This window comes from Nymphaea colorata, chromosome 12, assembly GCF_008831285.2.
Source record: "Nymphaea colorata isolate Beijing-Zhang1983 chromosome 12, ASM883128v2, whole genome shotgun sequence".
NCBI lineage: Eukaryota > Viridiplantae > Streptophyta > Magnoliopsida > Nymphaeales > Nymphaeaceae > Nymphaea > Nymphaea colorata.
Genome location: NC_045149.1, coordinates 10,176,652 through 10,196,120, shown reverse-complemented (window position 1 = coordinate 10,196,120; position 19,469 = coordinate 10,176,652). Strand labels below are relative to the sequence as shown.

The window sequence follows — 19,469 nt, the reverse complement described above, 5'->3', positions numbered from 1 at the left end:
AAAAAAAAGATGGATTCATGGGTCTTCAACAATGTCGTCAATAAACTAGACATATGATAATCAATTCGGATCATAGATTATGGGATTCCAATTAGACTGCAATTGTTTAAAGTTTGTCTTTCTCTTCACTTGCAAAATTTAGAAACTTTAATTCGGTCAAAACCGAGAAACATGACACTGCCAGCGAGTGTTTCACAATAGAAATGTTGTCTCTAAAAAGTTGAAGAGAAACACAACTAAAAAGAAAATACTTGTTCAACTACTGCACACGCAGCATCTTTATTGATAAAGAAGCATCTAAAGATAGTAAGTTGATCATCAGCATCTGGGCATGTTGGGGGGAGGAGGGAGCAGGCGTTCGTCGGGGGATTCTCCATCTCTGACTATGAAAACGGCATCCATTCCCCAACTGAGGTGACGCTCCAAGTGGCAATGCATAAACCACACACCTGAGAGCAGAGACAGAGAGAGAGAGAAATGTTTTATGGATATAAGTTTGATATGTTAATTAAAATAATTAATCAGTTTTGAACTTGATAATTATCAAATTAGTTAAGTTACAGGTATTGGTATTATGGGTATACGATAATTTTAAAAATTGTGGATACGAAGATATGACAAAGTATATACACACATACGAGCGCAAGTTTCATAAAAAATGCAAAATTAATGTGAAACAGGGTGAGAAAATGCAAAACACGCGGAAAATACATTTTAAACAGTTAATATGCTAAAGTAGTATACAAAATATTTAAAACTAATATGGAAAGATGTTGAAAATAATATACTTGTCCAAGTGTGGGTTTTCTTATGAAACAATAACTATATGACTTTCGTGGACATCCTCGATCAATTGCATGCTTTTTAAATTTGGATATTTCTTTATGTTTTTGCTAAATATTTGAATCTGATCTCGTATTCAAATCAAATAAATAAAGCAACATCGGAGTGATCGGATCTGGTTATATAGCTATGTCAAATCCAAGCCTCGTCGGACCTACAAGTCGATTTATACCAATTAAACGGCTTGATCTATCTTGAGTGTTGGAAGTCTCGACCTTCTTCAACTGACAGCTAGGTCTAAATCGAACCCCAGGGTCAGTTGCAGACAAGACATGTTTACTCGGTACATTTCTCCGACCCCATCTTGCTCAGGGCAGGTTTTTAATTGATTCTCTCTCATTTTTTCTAAGAAGTAGGGATGTTAATATAGCTGATTTGAATTGAATATCTGACCAAATAGTTTTGAAAAAATTAGATATAAAAAAATGTAATAGATTAAGAAATCATATCAGATTAAGGTTTATGAAATGACATCTAATCAGATTTGGATTCATATTCGAATTTGGATATACATAAGCATCTGATCGGATTCAGATTCAGATTCAGATTGAAATAAGTATCCTACACATAACACTTTTATATTTCGAAAATCGGTCTCGGTTCAAAATTCAGATTTGGCTACGTAAGAATCGGATTAGAATCAGTTTCGACTTTTTTCATTGATTCCAAATTTGAACGAGTATATGAATATGAAGAAAAAGCATGTCCGATTCTAACCCAATCCATTGACATCTCTATCAATAAACAAATTAACCACGTTTAAGAACTCGATCAAATTATTAATTAATTTTGTAATATCTATAAGAATCTTGGGATCCCGATCGTTGCTTAGAATTAGCCCAGCCAAGACTTTTGAAATCCATTTAAATGTAGAACTTATACTATAAAATAATTTACCTGGGTTGTCAGCTATGAACCGAAGGGCGACCCATCCATTCCTGGGCACACTCACTGTGTTCTTAGAGGGAGGATCCACCAAATTATACTCAAGTGGGTCCTTCACAGGATCATAGTTTCCAAACCCACTCCCAACCACATAGAAGCTGAACCCATGTAAGTGCAAGGGATGATCCTCGCCGGCGACCAAGTTGGTCCCTTGAAACACAAGCTCAACACATTCACCATACTTGAGAACCTTCACCTTGGTCCCTGGCTTTGGTATCTCTAGCACCATTGGAAAACTGTCAGCAGTGAAGTTGAAGATGTATGGAGGAAAGCTCGGAAAATTCTTGCGGAAAACACCCCGGATTCCGGCGTAGTAAGCGTCAAGTATGTCAATCTGAGGTGTCTCAAAGGATATGTTGTTGATGCTGGCAGCAAACCTACTCCCATTGGGTCCTCCACATGAATTTTGAGGGCAAGGAAATGTGTTAACTGAGACTGAGTATACAAGATGGGTGTCTACTTTCAGAGGGACCTCAATGGGATGGTCACCAGAGGCCAAGCTTCTTAGTCTTTGGGTGAAGTTGAAGGCTGCTAGAGTGTTATTGTAATATGGAAGTTGTGGGTAGATGGGGGATGGTGCAGTTGAGTGAGGAAGAGTGTAGTTGGAGTATTCTACAATGGCAGTGGCAGTGGTGTTATCAAAGGGAACACCAACTCCATCTGAGAAAGCTCTAGCGGCCATGTAATAAAGATTTGGAGGTTGGTTTGCCTCTAGTAGGACATCCATGGTCTGCCCTGGTGTTATCATGATATACTGAGCCTGGAGTGGCTTGGTGTAGGCGCCGTCGGTGCCGACTACTGTGAGCTTGTGATTGGCAATGGCGAGGAAGAATTCATCATTCAGGGCAGCGTTGACGATGCGGAGGAGGTAGGACTTGCCATGCTCAACCAGAAGTCGAAAAGTTCCTGTTGGAGAAGAAGAAGAAGATGACTTAGAAGCACCAGTTTTAGGTATATATGTCAGGCCATGCATGAAATGTGTTTTAGGTTCAGGAACTCCAGCTATATGATGAACTTGTACACGAATATTCTCCTCCTTACTGAGCACTGTATAGTAGAGGAGACTTAGATGTTTTGAAATGGGCCATATAAGAACAATGTCCTGTTATTACAGGAGTAGATATATATTCAAATTACTCAATTCTACTAGGTTGGCAATAGTAATCTTAACAGTATTAGTATGTTAATGTTTCCAAATATTGGAGCAGATTCATAAACACACTATAATGTAACAAGTCTGCTTATTAAAATAGAATAATAAAACAATTCAATTTCGACGGTCTGTTCAAGGCTTCTACTTGCCTACTTTTACCTATTTTTTGAATATGTTGATTTTTTCATTTTACATTATCTTTATATTTTCAGGTATTTCTTTATTTTTTATATTTTTGATAGTTCACAATTGATTCAGCATAATCAATGAGTCAAACTATTCACAAGATCAGCAACTCCATCAATTTGGTTCAGGAATCAACTTTTACAGTATTGGTTTGAGCATTTTCTATGCACTTGAACATGATTCACAGGTTACAAAAAAAACAAAAAAGACTCAGTCATGACCTTTTTAGGGATGTCAATGTATCCCAATTGGATCATATATTTGACCAAACCATTTGAAAAAATTAGATATCGAAAAAAAAGTTAATATCTAATTAATAATTAAGATTTAAGAATTAGATCATATTAATTCATATTTAGATATATTTATGTATTTGGAATACACACACATATATATCATATCAGATTTACAGATCCTATATGTAATGCTCTTACACTTTGAACATAGGCCAGATTTGGTTCAGAATTCAGGTTTCAATTCAAATATGAATGTAAAAATTAGATTCAAATTTGGATTGAACTATGAAATAGAATTTTGGATCCAGATATAGCTTTGCCTTGCTCATATCCGAATCTGAATTCAAATCCAAATATAAGAATATCTGAAAAGGCAGAGATGATTAACGGTATAATTGAGTCAAATCTGATCCATTGACATTTCTAAACTTTTTACTAACAATCTGTGATGGGTGTCAAAGGGTCCTTAAGAAAACAATTTGATCGCTGGCTGAGAGACATTGTTGCTCGCCGGGCAGCACAAAACCTGGAGACTAACACCCCCACCCCAAAGGTTTATGCTTACTTTACCACACGGGAGGGTTGATGCCAATGCCCGAGCCAGGATTTTTCAGCTGTAGAGCACTTGCGTTGGCGACACAAATTTGGTGTTTCAGCTGTAGAGCACTTGCGTTGGCGACACAAATTTGGTGTAAGCACTGCATATAATTTTAGAGTCATAGAAATGTGATGTTGAGACAATGTTATGCTATTTCTCATGCACTAGCATGGGCAGTGGCCCACCCCAACCAACAACTAGCTCATTTACTGGTTGTACTTAAATTAATTGAACAAGGGATTGGCCTTTTACTAGCACCTGACCCAACGAACTACACCAAAACTTTAATTTCTTGAACTTGTTCAAATGTTAGGCAAAGTCATGTTGGTGCTTCAATTTCTAGGATGAAAAAGAAAGAAATTGATAACGGCACGGAAGGAGGCAAAAGGCAGAGGAGGAGGAAGCAAAGGAGACTAGAACAGAGAAAAATCCATGAAAATTTAGTTCATCTGTCAAACCTTGATTCCCTTGAAGGAAACTTCCTAAGACGCCGGGAAAAGTTAGAACCGGAACTTGGCAGACTTTCTAACGTTATCCCGCCAAAGCCAAGCCATGGAATATCGAAGCGAAATAGAACTCCACCATCGGGACATTAATTTGAATTGCAAAACATCAAGAACCGAAAACCAAACAAGAAAAGAAAAGAAGAATTAAGTTGCCGCTTGCTTACCTTGCTTTGAGCAAGGATACCGATCTCCCGGTTGTCCATTTATGGTGAAGGCATCAGAAACGTTGAAGTCAGCACCGGTTATTAATCCCAACGCTAATACCTCATTTATATCTTCCTTCCACCATTCCCCTGCTTGGAATCAATAATATTAATGCTTGAAAACAAAAATATCGTAAGTATACATTTCAAGGAAGTTTTAAATCATAAATATATATAAAGATCTGTCTAAAAGGAAATATAGGACAAGTCTGTTAAAATATATAGAAATGGTCAATGATACACCTAAGTTTCTTATGTTTGTTAAAATATATATAGGCATTAGTTGTAAGTTGTAACTAATATATAGAGAAATACGAAAGCCAATCTGTACTCATGAAACCAATTTAGCATATCAATCAATGTAAATAACTAACTGGCTCCACGAGTATCCATGTGGGATATCTAACCCAAGCTGCACGCATTAACAAGACTGATTTAGTTTGTATATAATCTCAATAATGATGCTCATAAGCGTCATTATATATGTGGATGTAGACACCCTTAATTTAAAGCACAACTGCATACAAGAATTCAAATCTGTTGGACAACCAATTACTAAAATACAAATCCTGCATTGAAAGCCCCATCAACTGTTTCTAAAAACATCATAACCGTATATCATAAACCATTGTTAATCTTCCTGTACCATCTTCATTTCACACACACATATATATATATACATATGTAACATAGTAACTGTTAAATTCCAAACCACTTGGATAAGGGATCAAAATTGGACTTTTAACTTGTGTTAAAAAGTGTTTTAAACAAAAGGTTAACATCCTAATGTGTTTATAAACGTTAATTTTATGTAAATTATGTTTCATTTCAAGTTTTTTCATAAAAGGATGATCCTTTCTACTATTAAAATTTTGATGTTCTAAGATCAGTTTATTTTTTAATTATTAAAAAACGTTATTAAGTAAAAAATGACCAAACTTTATATATGTTTGATCTCACCAACTCACTATTAGGATCCTATCTATAAGGTTAGATTGTAGAAAAAAGTACTTCAATAATTAGTTTTGATACGACAGCTTTTTGTCTCTTACCCAAATGGTGTATATATATATATATATATATACACACACACACACACATTATATTTATATATATGTACCTAGTATGATGGGAACCTCACGGTCAGGCTTAGTGAAGGGGTAGATGGTTCCAAGCTGTGGGTGCACAACGATGGCTCCATGGACAGTGGCGCGGGACCAGTCGCTATGAGCATGCCACCACACAGTACCTTCTTCATTGCTAAGGATGATGGTGTACTTGAAGCTCCCACCTGGTGGGATTGGACACTGCGTGATGTATTCCGGACCATCCGACCATGGATTCCTTGGCTGCTTCACTCCATGCCTGCACATTAATGGAGATTGATCAATTGTTCGCCTCTACTCTCGCGCTTCACTTTCTTTGGAAAATAGATTTAGGTGGTGGTGACAATAATTAGTCCACAATAGGTAAATAAGTATAAATCTGTCAGACCTGATCACTCTAGACTAATCAACTAAATTACTGCCGCACATATATATCAGAGTTACTTTTGAAGACATCTTCATGATCAGAAACCTCCATGTAGATTGCGATTTTGAAAGTGAAAATATCACCAACAATTAATTGTATATCAGGTTATTTGAATCTTCGATGTGTATTGGCCTAAATAAACAATGGAAAAAGGTTCTGCTTTTGTTGTTTGTGTTTTATTTTATTATATCACAAAGATTTCATGGTGTTGACGTTTGTTTGGTTCTCTCGACCAGGGGCGGAGGCAGGTGTGAGCAATTGCCTACACAGGCCCACAAGAAGTGTTTATCTTAAAATTTCATGGCAGTTTTTCTCATTTATATACAGGTGCCCCTTAAAAATTTTAAATTATGTAACTAATGTCCCTTAGCCAAAATGTTTTGGCTCCCTCCTCAATCCCAACTTTTTTTTTCTCATTCTAACAAAGACATGAGAGCGGAAAACATGCCGTGGGAGTTTGCCACTTCTTTTGATTTCTTAAACTTTTCTTAATTTTGACAGGCAGGCTGGGGTTGCAGAGACACCGCTCTTTGCAGCCATAAACTTTCACCTCTGCCAGATCCAATAAGACTTCATTTGTTGACATGAATATTGAAAATACAAGTTTATTTAATAATTCAATTTCAAGCACAAAATAAAAAAAAGAGAGGTAAAGATGGTTAAGTAGTACATGCAAAGTTCATAATGACTGAAATTTGCCATCTTCTTTTCTTGAGAATGCAAGAGAATTAAAGATCACATCAATCTTCTTAAGCAAAAAACTAGCATAAACAAAAAGCCGAAGCACCAACAACAATATTAAGAAGAACTCAAGTGTTGCATGGTAAATTAAAAAACTTTCAACAGATGCATGGGAAAGGAAAATATGAAGATGTACCAATGAAGGGTGATATTATACTGCGCTCTGTTGTAGGTTTCCACGACCACTATGTCTCCTTTATTAGCATATATGGTTGGTCCAGGGAACTGCCCGTTTACTGTCAAGATCTTCTTGGTGCTGCATAGTCTAGTGTAAGGAGTCGAGCTTACCTGCAAGACCAAAACGAAGAAAATATACAATATTACAAATTAACATATATATGCTTCTATCTTCTAGTTACTGTCATCATATTCTGCTACTAAACGTAGACCACTAAAATGCACTGAAGAAAAATGCAGAAAAGAAATTGAAGTTCGGCAAATGGAAAGTGTCATTCTGCTATGACAGATTGGAGAGATGGTTATTCTCTTCTAGTAAATGTAAACATAACAAAGAAGCGAAGATCTCACTATGAAATCATAGTAGCGTGTTTCTCCCCAAGCGAAGAGGAAGAAGCATGGCAGCAGAAGCCATGAAACTTTCATGTCTGCAATCACAGGAGCAGTTTTCCTTTCTCTCAATTTCAATGGCTCACCTCAAACTTGCAGTCCTTCCTATAGTCATATGGCCTTTTAATAGCTTCTTTTCTTGCATGGGACTCATGAGACAGAAACGTACAAGCAAGTGCCTTGCCGTAGGCTGTCAGATTAAGATGTAGCTTGGTTGACTGAACAAGACAAAAGGTCACCAAAACTGTGAAATAGGGCCAAGAGCAAATGGGAAAGAGACTGGCTTCTATTTATGTAATAAGAACTCTGCATCTCGTTCCACCTGAACCAGAGCCAACGGCAAGACACCGCCTTTTAAAGAAATATAGAGTGTAGCAACTCAAATCGTAAAACTGCAGATTTGACAGGTTGGTCTGTCTAGGCATGGTCGAAGAGGGGACAGAATTGGAGAAAGCTTGTTCACCTGTGTTGCTTCGAACAGCCTATTTGTGCAGAAAAAACGAAGAGAAGAAATGCATGGCTTGAATGTTTTGTCAGAGTGTGCTGATCTATAATTGGTAGGTTTCTCTAATTTTGTATGGGCTTTTCTGTTACTTTTCTTTTGCACTAAGCTCCATGTTTAATGGGCAACAATTATCTTTTTTCTTGTACTCTTGACCTTTAATTTGAGATAGTGAAAAGAAACCTATGCGGCCATGGATGTAGGAGAACTTTGTTTTCGAACTAAGTAAAAAATCCATGTGTGTTTTTCTTTTTCCTCGTCATCATTTCTTCTCTTGGTGTTGTGAATGGGATAGAAAAAAAGCATTTGTTCCTAACATGTTTAAGGGGACAAACATAGGGAGAAAAATTTGTCACCACTATAAGGAAGCTGAGCAAAGCAATTAAGGCCATGATCACATACACACTTCGAACTATAGTTTCAAAATTTTAACATGGACCAAAATATATATATTTTTTAATTTTAATATAGAGCTAATTTTTTTTTTTTTGAAGTTGCATGTAAATTCTTTTTTTTTTTTTTGAAATTTTGAGAGGGGCCCAAGGCCCCTGCCGGTGCCAATGTGTGCGTGCATGCCTGCACATGCGTGTCTGAGGAGCATTGAAGCATCAGCGGATACATGGGTAGCATGCATGAATCAAACTTGGCAGAATTTGAAACTAGATAATTTGATTATCCTTATCTATCATGAATGAGATAGACCCAGCCAGAGCTCTAGATCAAGTTTGAGCTCACCTACGTCCAGCCTTGTTCAACGGAGGGACAGTGACGAAAGTTACTATAACGAATATGATTTATGGCGCCTGGTTGTAGTTAGTAGAGGAATCATGGGCAGATGAGTTAGAATTAGAGTTACAAAAAAAAAAAAAAACATTAAAAAAAAACACGTATAAGACAAGAGAAAATGTCAGCTATTGAAAACAAAAATGATCTGTTGTTTGAAAAAAATACCAAAATGAAGAAACCATGTTTTTCCCATTTTTCTGCTTTTTGAGGCATCCTTTTCATGTTGTTTCAAGCCAAATTACTTGTTTTCATTTTCTAATTTTCATTTGTTGCTTATCTACTTATGTTTTGATGTTTATGTTATTATTTTCTTATTTATTTTACATTTCCATCATTTTTAGGATTTTGTAAAATGTTTAAAAGTTTACCTTATTTTTCCATACTTTTTACATTTTTTCATGCTCACTGTATTATACATGAAAAAAACCTTGTCATTTAAAACATATTTTGTGACTATGATCTTAGAATACACGGCTAAATTGAACTAGCTCAAATGATTGTTCATTTCAGCAGCAATAAGTTGTAAATGCTGTATACCAATTTAACACAGTTGAGCTCTACCAATTTCTGACATGAACCTGAAACTCTTGCTCACTCATCCTTGGTTCAGATTAAACTTGACTCAACCATTGACTGGTAGAACTGAAACTTGTTTTGTAGCCTCTTTTTAAAGCATTGATGTGGATGTGCCACCTGAAACTTCTAATTCGCAAGGCCCTTCGTTCTACTTTGGCGCAGTGGAGTGCTGGAGCCCTTTGCAAGCCAGAATAGGCGAATCATTATGAGATCAACCTAACTTGAGGTGGAAAAAAATATCTAAAAATGGATTTTAATTGATGTCATCTCTACCTGCTAAATGAAGCTCGCGTGTTAGAAGGGCTACACTGACATTCATGAGATCATATGCGAGATGAACAAGAACTTAAAGCTCTGCAGCTGTATTTTGCCATGTATGGAACAAGAATTTCATATACTAGAACTGGAATATTGGCTATAGATCATCCGCAGCTGATGAAACGGATTTGAAATAATTGGCAAGAAAGTTGCAGGCGGTAATCACGGGCAGAGTTATGAACTTTTCGTCGCAAAGGCTGAACTATAGTTTTTGAAAATTTTTACATAGTTTAAACTAAAGTTTTTAAAACTTATAAGTAAAATTTTTACATAATGTTGTGTTCTATGATGACAAACACCAACGTCTCATTATTTAAGCAAATGTAGAATTCTGTTTGGTACGAAAATAAAATCTCTAACGAGGGGTTTAATGAGTTGTTCTTGAGTTCAAGGGAAGTCATCGTGCTTATAAATTAACATTATAGAGGGCTTTAATGAGATGTTCTTGAGTTGAAGGGAAGTCATTGTGTTTAGAAATTAACATTAAGTCAAAAAACTGTTGCCCAAACTTGGACTAGAATGCAATCGGTGAAGACCAAATAATGTAGAAGTAGAGGTGGGTGATGCAAGAAGTGGATAATGCTGTAAAAGATATCGGTGTATAAAACAAGCTTGTGGAAAATGTCGAAAAAACCGTGCATAGAAAAACTTAAAAAGGGGAAGCTGTTATAAAAACAAAGTTAAAAAAGTTGAAAAAAACTTCTTTTTCAAAGGGATAAAAACACTAAACAAAATGAATAACCTTCACAATGCTAAGTAATAGGGGAGAGAGATATCCCGAATAAGCCCTGGTGTTCTAAAAATCACCCTCAAACCTCAGTGGAATCGATGTCAATCAATTTGATTCTTTTTGAAGATATGTGTAATATTTTTCCCCCAATTCATGCACCCAGGCCACACACACACACACACACACACACACATATATATATATATCAGAACTTGGAGCCTTCAGTTTCTGGATATGAAATTTGATAGATGATAACGGGCTTTATATATCCAGACCAGTAAGTTAGGGATAAAAAGCAGACCACTCAAAATCAATTATTAAATCAAATTACCTTATAGATATGATCTTAAGAATGTTTTGATCAGAATTGTATAATAAGTTAGTAATTTTTAAAATTTAATATGTTTATATAAATAATAAAAAAATGGACGTTTCTGATGTCATCTAATTTTCATAGTGAAAAAAATAACGTCTTTCTTAAAACTTGAACTAAGACATATTTTATGTTAAATAGCATTCATAAACACATTAGAATGTTCATATATTGTTTAATTTTTTCTTTTTTAACAAGAATTATGAATTGTTTGTTTTTTGACAATGCGCCCGGTGGTCTGGCGTTTACCAATTACTCTCTCTCTATCTCTTCTTCGCGAGAGAGAGAGAGAGAGAGAGAGAGAGAGAGAGAGCACTGCATTATTATACCAACTGTAACAATACCAGATGGAACAATCTTGTTTGGAAATATGAAAGACCTAACAAACGTTATGATATGTCCAACTCCTAAAATGTAGTCCAAACCTGCAATCTTAGGTGGGATAGTACTGTATTTAGTATATTCCACCTGGTTTTACAATAAAATTAATTGCTGTTACATGGTAAGGCTTGTCCTGAGGCAGCATATTTTAGCAAAAGAATAATCGAGACCATGTCATACATAAGGTAAGGCCGGACATAGATGTTGGTGACTATTTCAAAAATTATTCATAGATTGCTCGCCGTTTTCCCTTGGCGCTCTGAAATGCAATGCTGGAAGTGGTTTTCTGTGAGAAACATCATATGCTAAGGGGAAGGTTGCCCGTGGGCAAGTTCGCTGGGGTAGGCCGTCAGTGGAAGAGGGGAGCGTCGGACCTCAATGCTCACCTTTTTCTTGAGAAAATTTTGAGTCGGCCGAGCAAATATATATACATAAATTATTTAGGAAAATAAAATGGTGTTACCCAATTGAAAGAAAAACAATGAAAAAAATGTGATGGACATTTCAGTCGTTTAGTATTAATTCATACATTCTTTTTTCATTATTTTTTTCTCTCACCCATCTATCCTGATAACCTTGCAGTCGTTTAGTATTAATTCATACATTCTTTTTTCATTATTTTTTTCTCTCACCCATCTATCCTGATAACCTTGACAACCCTTATGAGTGAGCTGGGTGACTCTAGACAGCTGGAGTCACCATTCGCTCATTATATATATATCTCGAGTGAAAAAGAGAGAGAAATCAATTGACTGCTTTTATATATATATATATATATATATATATATATATATATATATATATAAAAGAGAAATGTAGCCAAAAAAAAAAAAAAGACAGATCAGGTTTGGATGTTGATCGTGAATGCACTTTGCATTGAACAACCATCTTATGCTTTTGTTAAACCGTAACTCCGATGAAACTTCATTCTCACCCTCTCTCCCCAATCACCTGACCCTACCCTCCACTGCTTGGCTTGCCATCTGGTTGACGCCGACATGATCTATTTTTTTCGAGGAACTAACAACTGGACCACAGGCAACCAGCATTCGATATTATGATGTGTCAATGCTACGTGGTGAGAGATGTCTAGCAGTCAAGGTGTCGTGAGATTTTTTGCTTACGGTTTTCTGTTTTTGTTTATCAGATTTGGTTCTAGATGGTTTTCTTTGTATGGTTGAGCTCAGTTTTTTGTTCTAACTTTTTATTGGGGGACGGATACCCCGGAGAAGTTGAAGCCCCTCCCCTCTTTCTCCTGTTGCTACATGAAGGGGAAGACCATTGTAACTATCCGGACTGACGAGGCCTTAAGGCCCGGCGTCCTAAAAATCAACCTCAACCCTCAATAGAATTGGTGGTAATCAATTCTTCTTTTTGAAGATATGTATAATATTTTTTCCCCCCAATTTCATGCACCCTGGCCTATTCTTGATTACATTTATTTTCAATTTTGAGAATTGCTTCCACTCTGATAAGTAAGCTCAAATAGATGTGCAGCAGATATATAAAGCCTGATATCATCTATCAAATTTCATGCCCAAAAACTGAAGGCTTGAGCTCCAACTATATATGGTGATCATTGCATTGGGCTTTATTTCAAATATTTAAAAGTATTCTTCTTTTATCATCAAGATAAAGCTACAATTTTCTTCTTTGCATTTAAAAAGGTAATAGTTGAAGGGGTAGGCATTATTGGGGAAGAGGAAGCCATAAATTGGAGTTTAGAGGTAGCCACATCAAAAAGCAAGGGTAATACACTGATTGCAGATCATTTGGCTATCTATCTCTTGGGGAAGCATAGGCAGAGCCTACAGTGGAACTGTTCATCAAAGACGACTACACTCCCATAATGAATTTTGCCATCATGTGTAGCTAAATAAAAACTTAGTATATTGTGTAGGAAGCCTGTTGCAGAAAATAATGGCTAAAACAAATATAATTTAATTTTAAGTCATAATGACTCATACAAAAACGCTCAGCCATTCAAGTTAGGGATCAATAATTGGCCTAAATTTAGAAACAAGCAAGTTGCAGATGTATCCACATACACAAGAGTCTAAATGGCCATGCATCCACACACACGAGTCTAAATGGCCATGCATCCACACACACATTAAGAAACCAGTAAACTGATTCACAGTCGGCACTGCTTACTTTGCACATCACAATCCAGCAGTTGACCATAAGCTTGAACCAGGTTGCAGATGCACATACACGAGTCTAAATGGCCATGCATCCACACACACGAGTCTAAATGGCCATGCATCCACACACACATTAAGAAACCAGTAAACTGATTCACAGTCGGCACTGCTTACTTTCCACATCACAATCCAGCAGTTGTCCATAAGCTTGAACCAGGTTGCAGATGCACATACACGAGTATAAATGGCCATGCATCCACACACACGAGTCTAAATGGCCATGCATCCACACACACATTAAGAAACCAGTAAACTGATTCACAGTCGGCACTGCTTACTTTGCACATCACAATCCAGCAGTTGACCATAAGCTTGAACCAGGTTGCAGATGCACATACACGAGTCTAAATGGCCATGCATCCACACACACGAGTCTAAATGGCCATGCATCCACACACACATTAAGAAACCAGTAAACTGATTCACAGTCGACACTGCTTACTTTGCACATCACAATCCAGCAGTTGACCATAAGCTTGAACCAGAGGTATGTAGAACATCCCATACATGGAGATGGCTTGGAGGAAATCCCCTCTATTCGTTAGATTCAACCAAAGATACATATAACATGTCATCCGTTCAAATGGCTTGACAACAGTCCTTGTATCTATGAAACATCTAAAAAATTGTTCCCCCACATATATTAATTCTGTTCTCCTTCTTTTTTTTTGTTTTTTTTATTTACTAAACAAGCCAAATATATGTTTTATATGTATATTGTATATGTGAAAAAATATACAGAATACAAAATGGAAAAAAGACTAGGCGAAAATAAAAAAATAAGAAAGATCAGCGGAGGAACCTAGTTCATAGCCTTTCAAGGTGTTGAACAGAAATATCTACCAATCTACCAAACTGATAAAGGATCATGAGGTCCACAAGACTGAATACTTACATCAGTTTTAGGTTAATTCATTAAAGTTGGTACCCATCTCATGTTTAACTGCTGGACTTGGAGTCTAAAATGTGATGACATTCATTCCTTAAGATGGATTTGGTTCAGGGACATTGTGTAGCAATCAATTATTGGACATTATAGCACAACACTGAGAGTTAATTGGCCAAAGCAAAACATAAAGAGGTCGGCAGTATATCAGGTGCTAGAGCTTGCGTACCATTAGGAAATTGCACTGAAAGTGTTTGGACTGGATTCTTTCATACAAAAAAATATTCTGGAACCTTAGTAAATACTTTTTTTTTATATATAAAACAAATCAACATTGGTGCATCCTTGATTGAACCAGACTATACAAAATCTGGCAGAACTGGCATTCCTAAAGCATGCATAAACTGAAATCGCCATCCTACCAATGAAGGCCAGTACATCACATCTTGAAATGAGATATTGCAGAGCAATTTTCTTCTCAGAATGGTTATCACAACCAATCCGTCACATTTTATAATACAAATCAATCCAATGTTCTAAAAGATGTAAGAAAGAGTAGCATAAAGGAAGAAGAATGAAACTAAATAATGGATATTAAATGTTTCATTCATGTTCATCCAAGCTAAGCTCACACCTTCTCATTCAATGCTAGAGAATAATAACAAAAAGTATACCACAGAAACAAGTACAAGATAGAGGAAAACTTAACAGATATCCAAATAAACAAAATTCCACAAGAAATGTATACAAGTATACAACCATCTATGGACATATCATTGACAAACTGGTAGTGAAGAATGAAGGGAGAACTACACCCACATCAGTGTTTTCTTCAGAGCCATCATGTGATCATGACAATTCATGTCTTCATCTATTGTTTCTCTGACAATGTCATTGAAAATCAAAAAATATATTTAAAAACATGCATTAGTATAAATTTGTATTAAGCCAATGAACACATAACTAGATAATAGATGAAAATTGGTATTCCCTATGGCATCGGTTCTTTCTACCTCTTTCAGCAAGGGATACATATTATAGAAAAAATTAAGTTAGTTATTAAAATGTTCAAATAAACTTAGTACAATACAGAAGAAATGCAGAAATGGTGATATTTTCATGTTAGAATTTTTAAATATTATAATTTTTTCACATTTTTCTTTCATTATTTATTTTCCCATTTTTCTTTTCACATTTGGGAGAAAAATGAAGACAGTTGTGGCAAGGAGGTAAGCTGTTTTAAATGATTGGTTGTCCATTTCAATCGCCCAATATTGACCCAATTTGTTGTCTTCTTCTAGAGAAGCTATGCATTGGCAATGAGAAAAGTCTAGGATTATCCCCTCTTGACCATATGATATTGACCCATCATGTGCCTAATTCCAGGGGGACTTATAGGTACAGAAATAGTATTTTGAAAATAATGTTTTACAGATGTTAAAAATGCCTTTTAAAATGGTGAATTAGATGAAGAAGTTTACATATATCCTCCTCCCAGGTATGAAGTACCTAATGATAAAATAATTTGTTTAACAATGCTCTCTATGGTCTCAAGCAGGTTCCTAAGACATGGTATAATGGATTTTATAGTTTTCAATAAACAAATGTTTAGATCATGCTACTCCTACACCACATTTTTTGTCAAAACAAAGATTATGGTCTTGTAATTTTACTTATGTATGTAGATGATATGATCATAACTGGTAGTGAAAAGAAAAGGGTATGTGAAATTAAAAAGTTTTTACAAGAAGAATTTGATACGTTAGACTTGTGATATCTAACCTATTTTTTTGGAATAGACACATGCTATTCATAGAGAGGGTATTTGTTATCACATATGAAGTTTGCTGCAAAAATTCTAAACATGTTGGGACTTACATCTAACAAGATTGTAGAAACGCCTCAAGTTTTTGGAGTAAAATGAAGATTAATGATGAAGGACTTTTTGAAAATCCAACACCATATCAACAACTTGCTGAGGCCCTGTCATACTTGACCATCACTAGACCTGACATAGATAATGTTGTACATGTTGCTAATCAATTTCAACATGCACCCACCACCGTTGAGTTGTCACGAAAATTGTTTGGTATATAAAGAAGACATCAAATAAGGGAGTCTTCTTTTTTGCATCGTCTTCCTTAGAATTAATTGCTTACACTAATGTTGATTGGAGTGGTGACCCTAAAGATAGACAATCTACCACTAGTTTTTGTGTTTTCTTGGGTTCTTCCATCTATTGGAGCTGTAAAAAACAACAAAAGATTTCACTATCATCAATTCAAGCATAATATCATGCCATGCTAACAACCAATACAAAGATTGTTTGGCTAGAAAGTCTAATCGAGGATATGAGAATAATTATCGATGAACCTTCCAAATTATGTTGTGACAAAAGCAGCCTAAATATTTGAAATCTATCACCAGCCATTTTCATTTCTCCTATGACCAAAAGAAACTTGGTTCAGAAGATTTGAATTCAGATGTCAAAGTATTTTTCTTTCTCTTAAATAACATGTTTAATAGTTTAGACTGTAAAAGCATAATAAAAAAGGCAGTAACTGCTGTTGTTTTAAGGGCATGTAGCTCCAAGTTGGAAGAGGAGATTGGATAAGTGATGGTTGGGTTCCACAAGACCATCTTCATATCCTTTTTGAGTTGGGACATGCTTTCACATAGCTTCCATTCTTCTACAAATTGGAAAAAGAGAGCAATCAAAACTTGGCTCCATGGAACTTGAAAGACTTCTTTTTTCGATTCAATGCCAATCATGAATATATATATATATATATATATATATATATATATATATATATATAAAATTATGTATATATATATATGTATTTTTTGTTATATATATATATAATTATGTATATATATACTGTTAAAGAATAATTTATCAGGTTGAGTTCAGCTGACTCGGGCTGGCCCGACGCTCAATTTTAAGGCCCAGGCCCAGGTGGGAATAATGTATTAGCTGATATGCATTTGGGTTTCTACAATAGGTACTAATGTAGCCTTGGTAGTGAGATACTATTCCTTCGACTCACTCAAAGTGTGTGCAAGAGGAGTTCTATAGTATTTTGTAGGACATATATAATAAATTGTCTCTTCATTTTTGGTGTCCTTGGGAAGCCCTCGTTGAGGAGGGAAAAGGGCATAAACAATTTGGGTTTTTTTAGGGGTTATTTGATGAGGAGAGAATTGAAATTCTCATTTCTGATGAATGGGAATTGCATTACCAGACAAAAAATTTTGATTTTGGATTTATAACCTCATTCTTGAATCAAAATTCTGGAATTGCGGTTCGACCGTAGAGGGTTGAATTATTATTCTAGAATTTTGGAATTTATTGTGTCCCTTTAGGGCACAAGTCAAGAAGGTTTTACTTCATGAATTATAGAATTGCAAGTTTTGCTTTATGATAACGCATCATTTCAATTTTGGACTCAAAATTCTATAGTATCAAACAAAAAGGGAAACTAGAACTGCAATTTTCATTTCAAAACCGGTTTGAGCTAGAACTTTGCTTCTTAATTTACTTTCAATTGAAGGCCATCAAATGCACTAAGCTGCTCAACTTTGGTCTTAATCTTTTGTTTAGAAATCCACTCACTCAGGCCCATGTGTAGGTCTGCCATCGCCTTGCGGCCTCTATCATTTAAATAAAAATGTGTAAAAAGAATGCAAGTTAGTTAAGAAAAGTATTTTTCATTCAAAGCCTACCTTTTGCCTATAGTATAAAAAGAAAACCTGATTTTTGTTTGACATGTTAAAAAGACGCTTCCAATTTAATGGGGTAATGTTAGAAAATGTGAAAATCACGTTAGTTTATAGTTTTCAATATTGAAAAGCTCCGTTGCCTCTCACTCTTGCCTACAATGGGGAATATATGTTTTTTCTTATCTAAAAAATGGATGCCAAGTGTCAACACTGTCACAAACCCCGACATAGAGGCAGAGCCATGGGGAGGCCATGGTTTCCCTCATGTTTTGGAAAGTATGATTTTGCATATAAAAAATTTTAAAATTAGCAGTTTGGCCCTTGTAAAACTTTTGACAAATAAGAGTTGGCCCCTGATAAAAGTTTTCAAAAATTGCATTTAGTATTTCACATGACCATCCCCTCCCTCCACCGTCCCCAATTACTGATGAATAGGTAATACAGTTACCATTATTTTCATCATGCTTAGATACTATTTGAATTGAAGTTAGAGACCCATGATAGAAATATGTTTTATTTGTCAGTTATAAGTGAAAGTAATGGTGGCGTAGAGCACAAAGTTTTGGCTGAGAGGCAACAATATATAGATAAGCAAATGATTACGGCCAACTAATATGTAAATAAATGAATTTTGGTGGACTGTGTTGGCAACTGCCCATGCAATGCTACATGTGACACTGTGCTGATGTGAGGCCATCAAGAGAACCCAAAAAAAATTGAGGTTATGGCCTTATGGCGGCCTCCTTGAAACCAAAATAATTCCTTTTGTGAATGTGAATATTGAATTAGAACTAAGTTTGGATGTCAAAGGGTTTTCACTTTCCACCCAAGTTGGGTTGGTGGTTGCATCAGGGCACACATCGACTGTTAAATGAGGGTAGATATAGTTTCAATTAATAGGTATATGTCTTTAGCCAAGTCAAAACTATTATATAAGAGACAAAACCTCTTACCCTGCTATGAGAAAGTTGCACTAGAATTTTCAGGTTTAACATAGATATGCTATTCACATTTAAAAGCAGGTCTTGGTGAAGCTGCCACCCAACTCCTCACCCTCCTAAGGTACATAGCATGTTTTCGGTGCCTTAAGGTATTAGTGGCCCCCTTTTGCAGCACAGAGAGTTGATTCCTTAGGGATTGAAATGGAGACTGAGTACTTACCAGCCCCTGCCCTATCCATTGCACCAACCTTTCAGGGACTCGCACTGAAAAGAAGTTATGAGTCCTAAAACGATAAGGAGAGAAGACTACTTGATTTTTTACACAAGCTCAACCTTGAATTCTCATGAGAGCAGTAGTGTGATCTTTCGAGATGGTCTTGAGAAAAACATTGTGTCTTTAGAATGCATGATATACTTATAACACACATTTCAATAAAGTTGTCTTATTGTTATAGTATGATTAATCTAGCATTAGATTGTGGATCTATAAATAACATCAATAATCATATCATGCTTTATGAAGCATCTTGTTCTTAAA

The 19,469-nt window shown here is 35.8% G+C and overlaps 1 protein-coding gene across 1 annotated transcript; it reads right to left on the bottom strand.

The window, feature by feature from the left end:
• Positions 1 to 137: 137 nt before the first annotated feature.
• Positions 138 to 7,589, bottom strand: LOC116266023 (laccase-15-like). The gene is made up of 6 exons (XM_031647079.1): positions 7,473 to 7,589; positions 7,081 to 7,232; positions 5,791 to 6,035; positions 4,632 to 4,760; positions 1,741 to 2,694; positions 138 to 449 (listed from the first exon to the last, which is right to left on the bottom strand). The coding sequence occupies exons 1-6, from the start codon at positions 7,545 to 7,547 to the stop codon at positions 319 to 321; spliced, it is 1,686 nt and encodes a 561-aa protein (XP_031502939.1). The 5' UTR covers positions 7,548 to 7,589; the 3' UTR covers positions 138 to 318.
• Positions 7,590 to 19,469: the final 11,880 nt, after the last annotated feature.

Bases quoted from the DNA above. Each gene is read 5' to 3' on its own strand.
- LOC116266023 (XM_031647079.1), bottom strand. From the start codon at position 7,547: ATGAAAGTTTCATGGCTTCTGCTGCCATGCTTCTTCCTCTTCGCTTGG. The intron at 7,233-7,472 runs GTGAGATCTTCG...TTGGTCTTGCAG, and splicing joins CACGCTACTATGATTTCATA to GTAAGCTCGACTCCTTACAC. The intron at 2,695-4,631 runs GTAAGCAAGCGG...CTTCTCCAACAG, and splicing joins GTATCCTTGCTCAAAGCAAG to GAACTTTTCGACTTCTGGTT.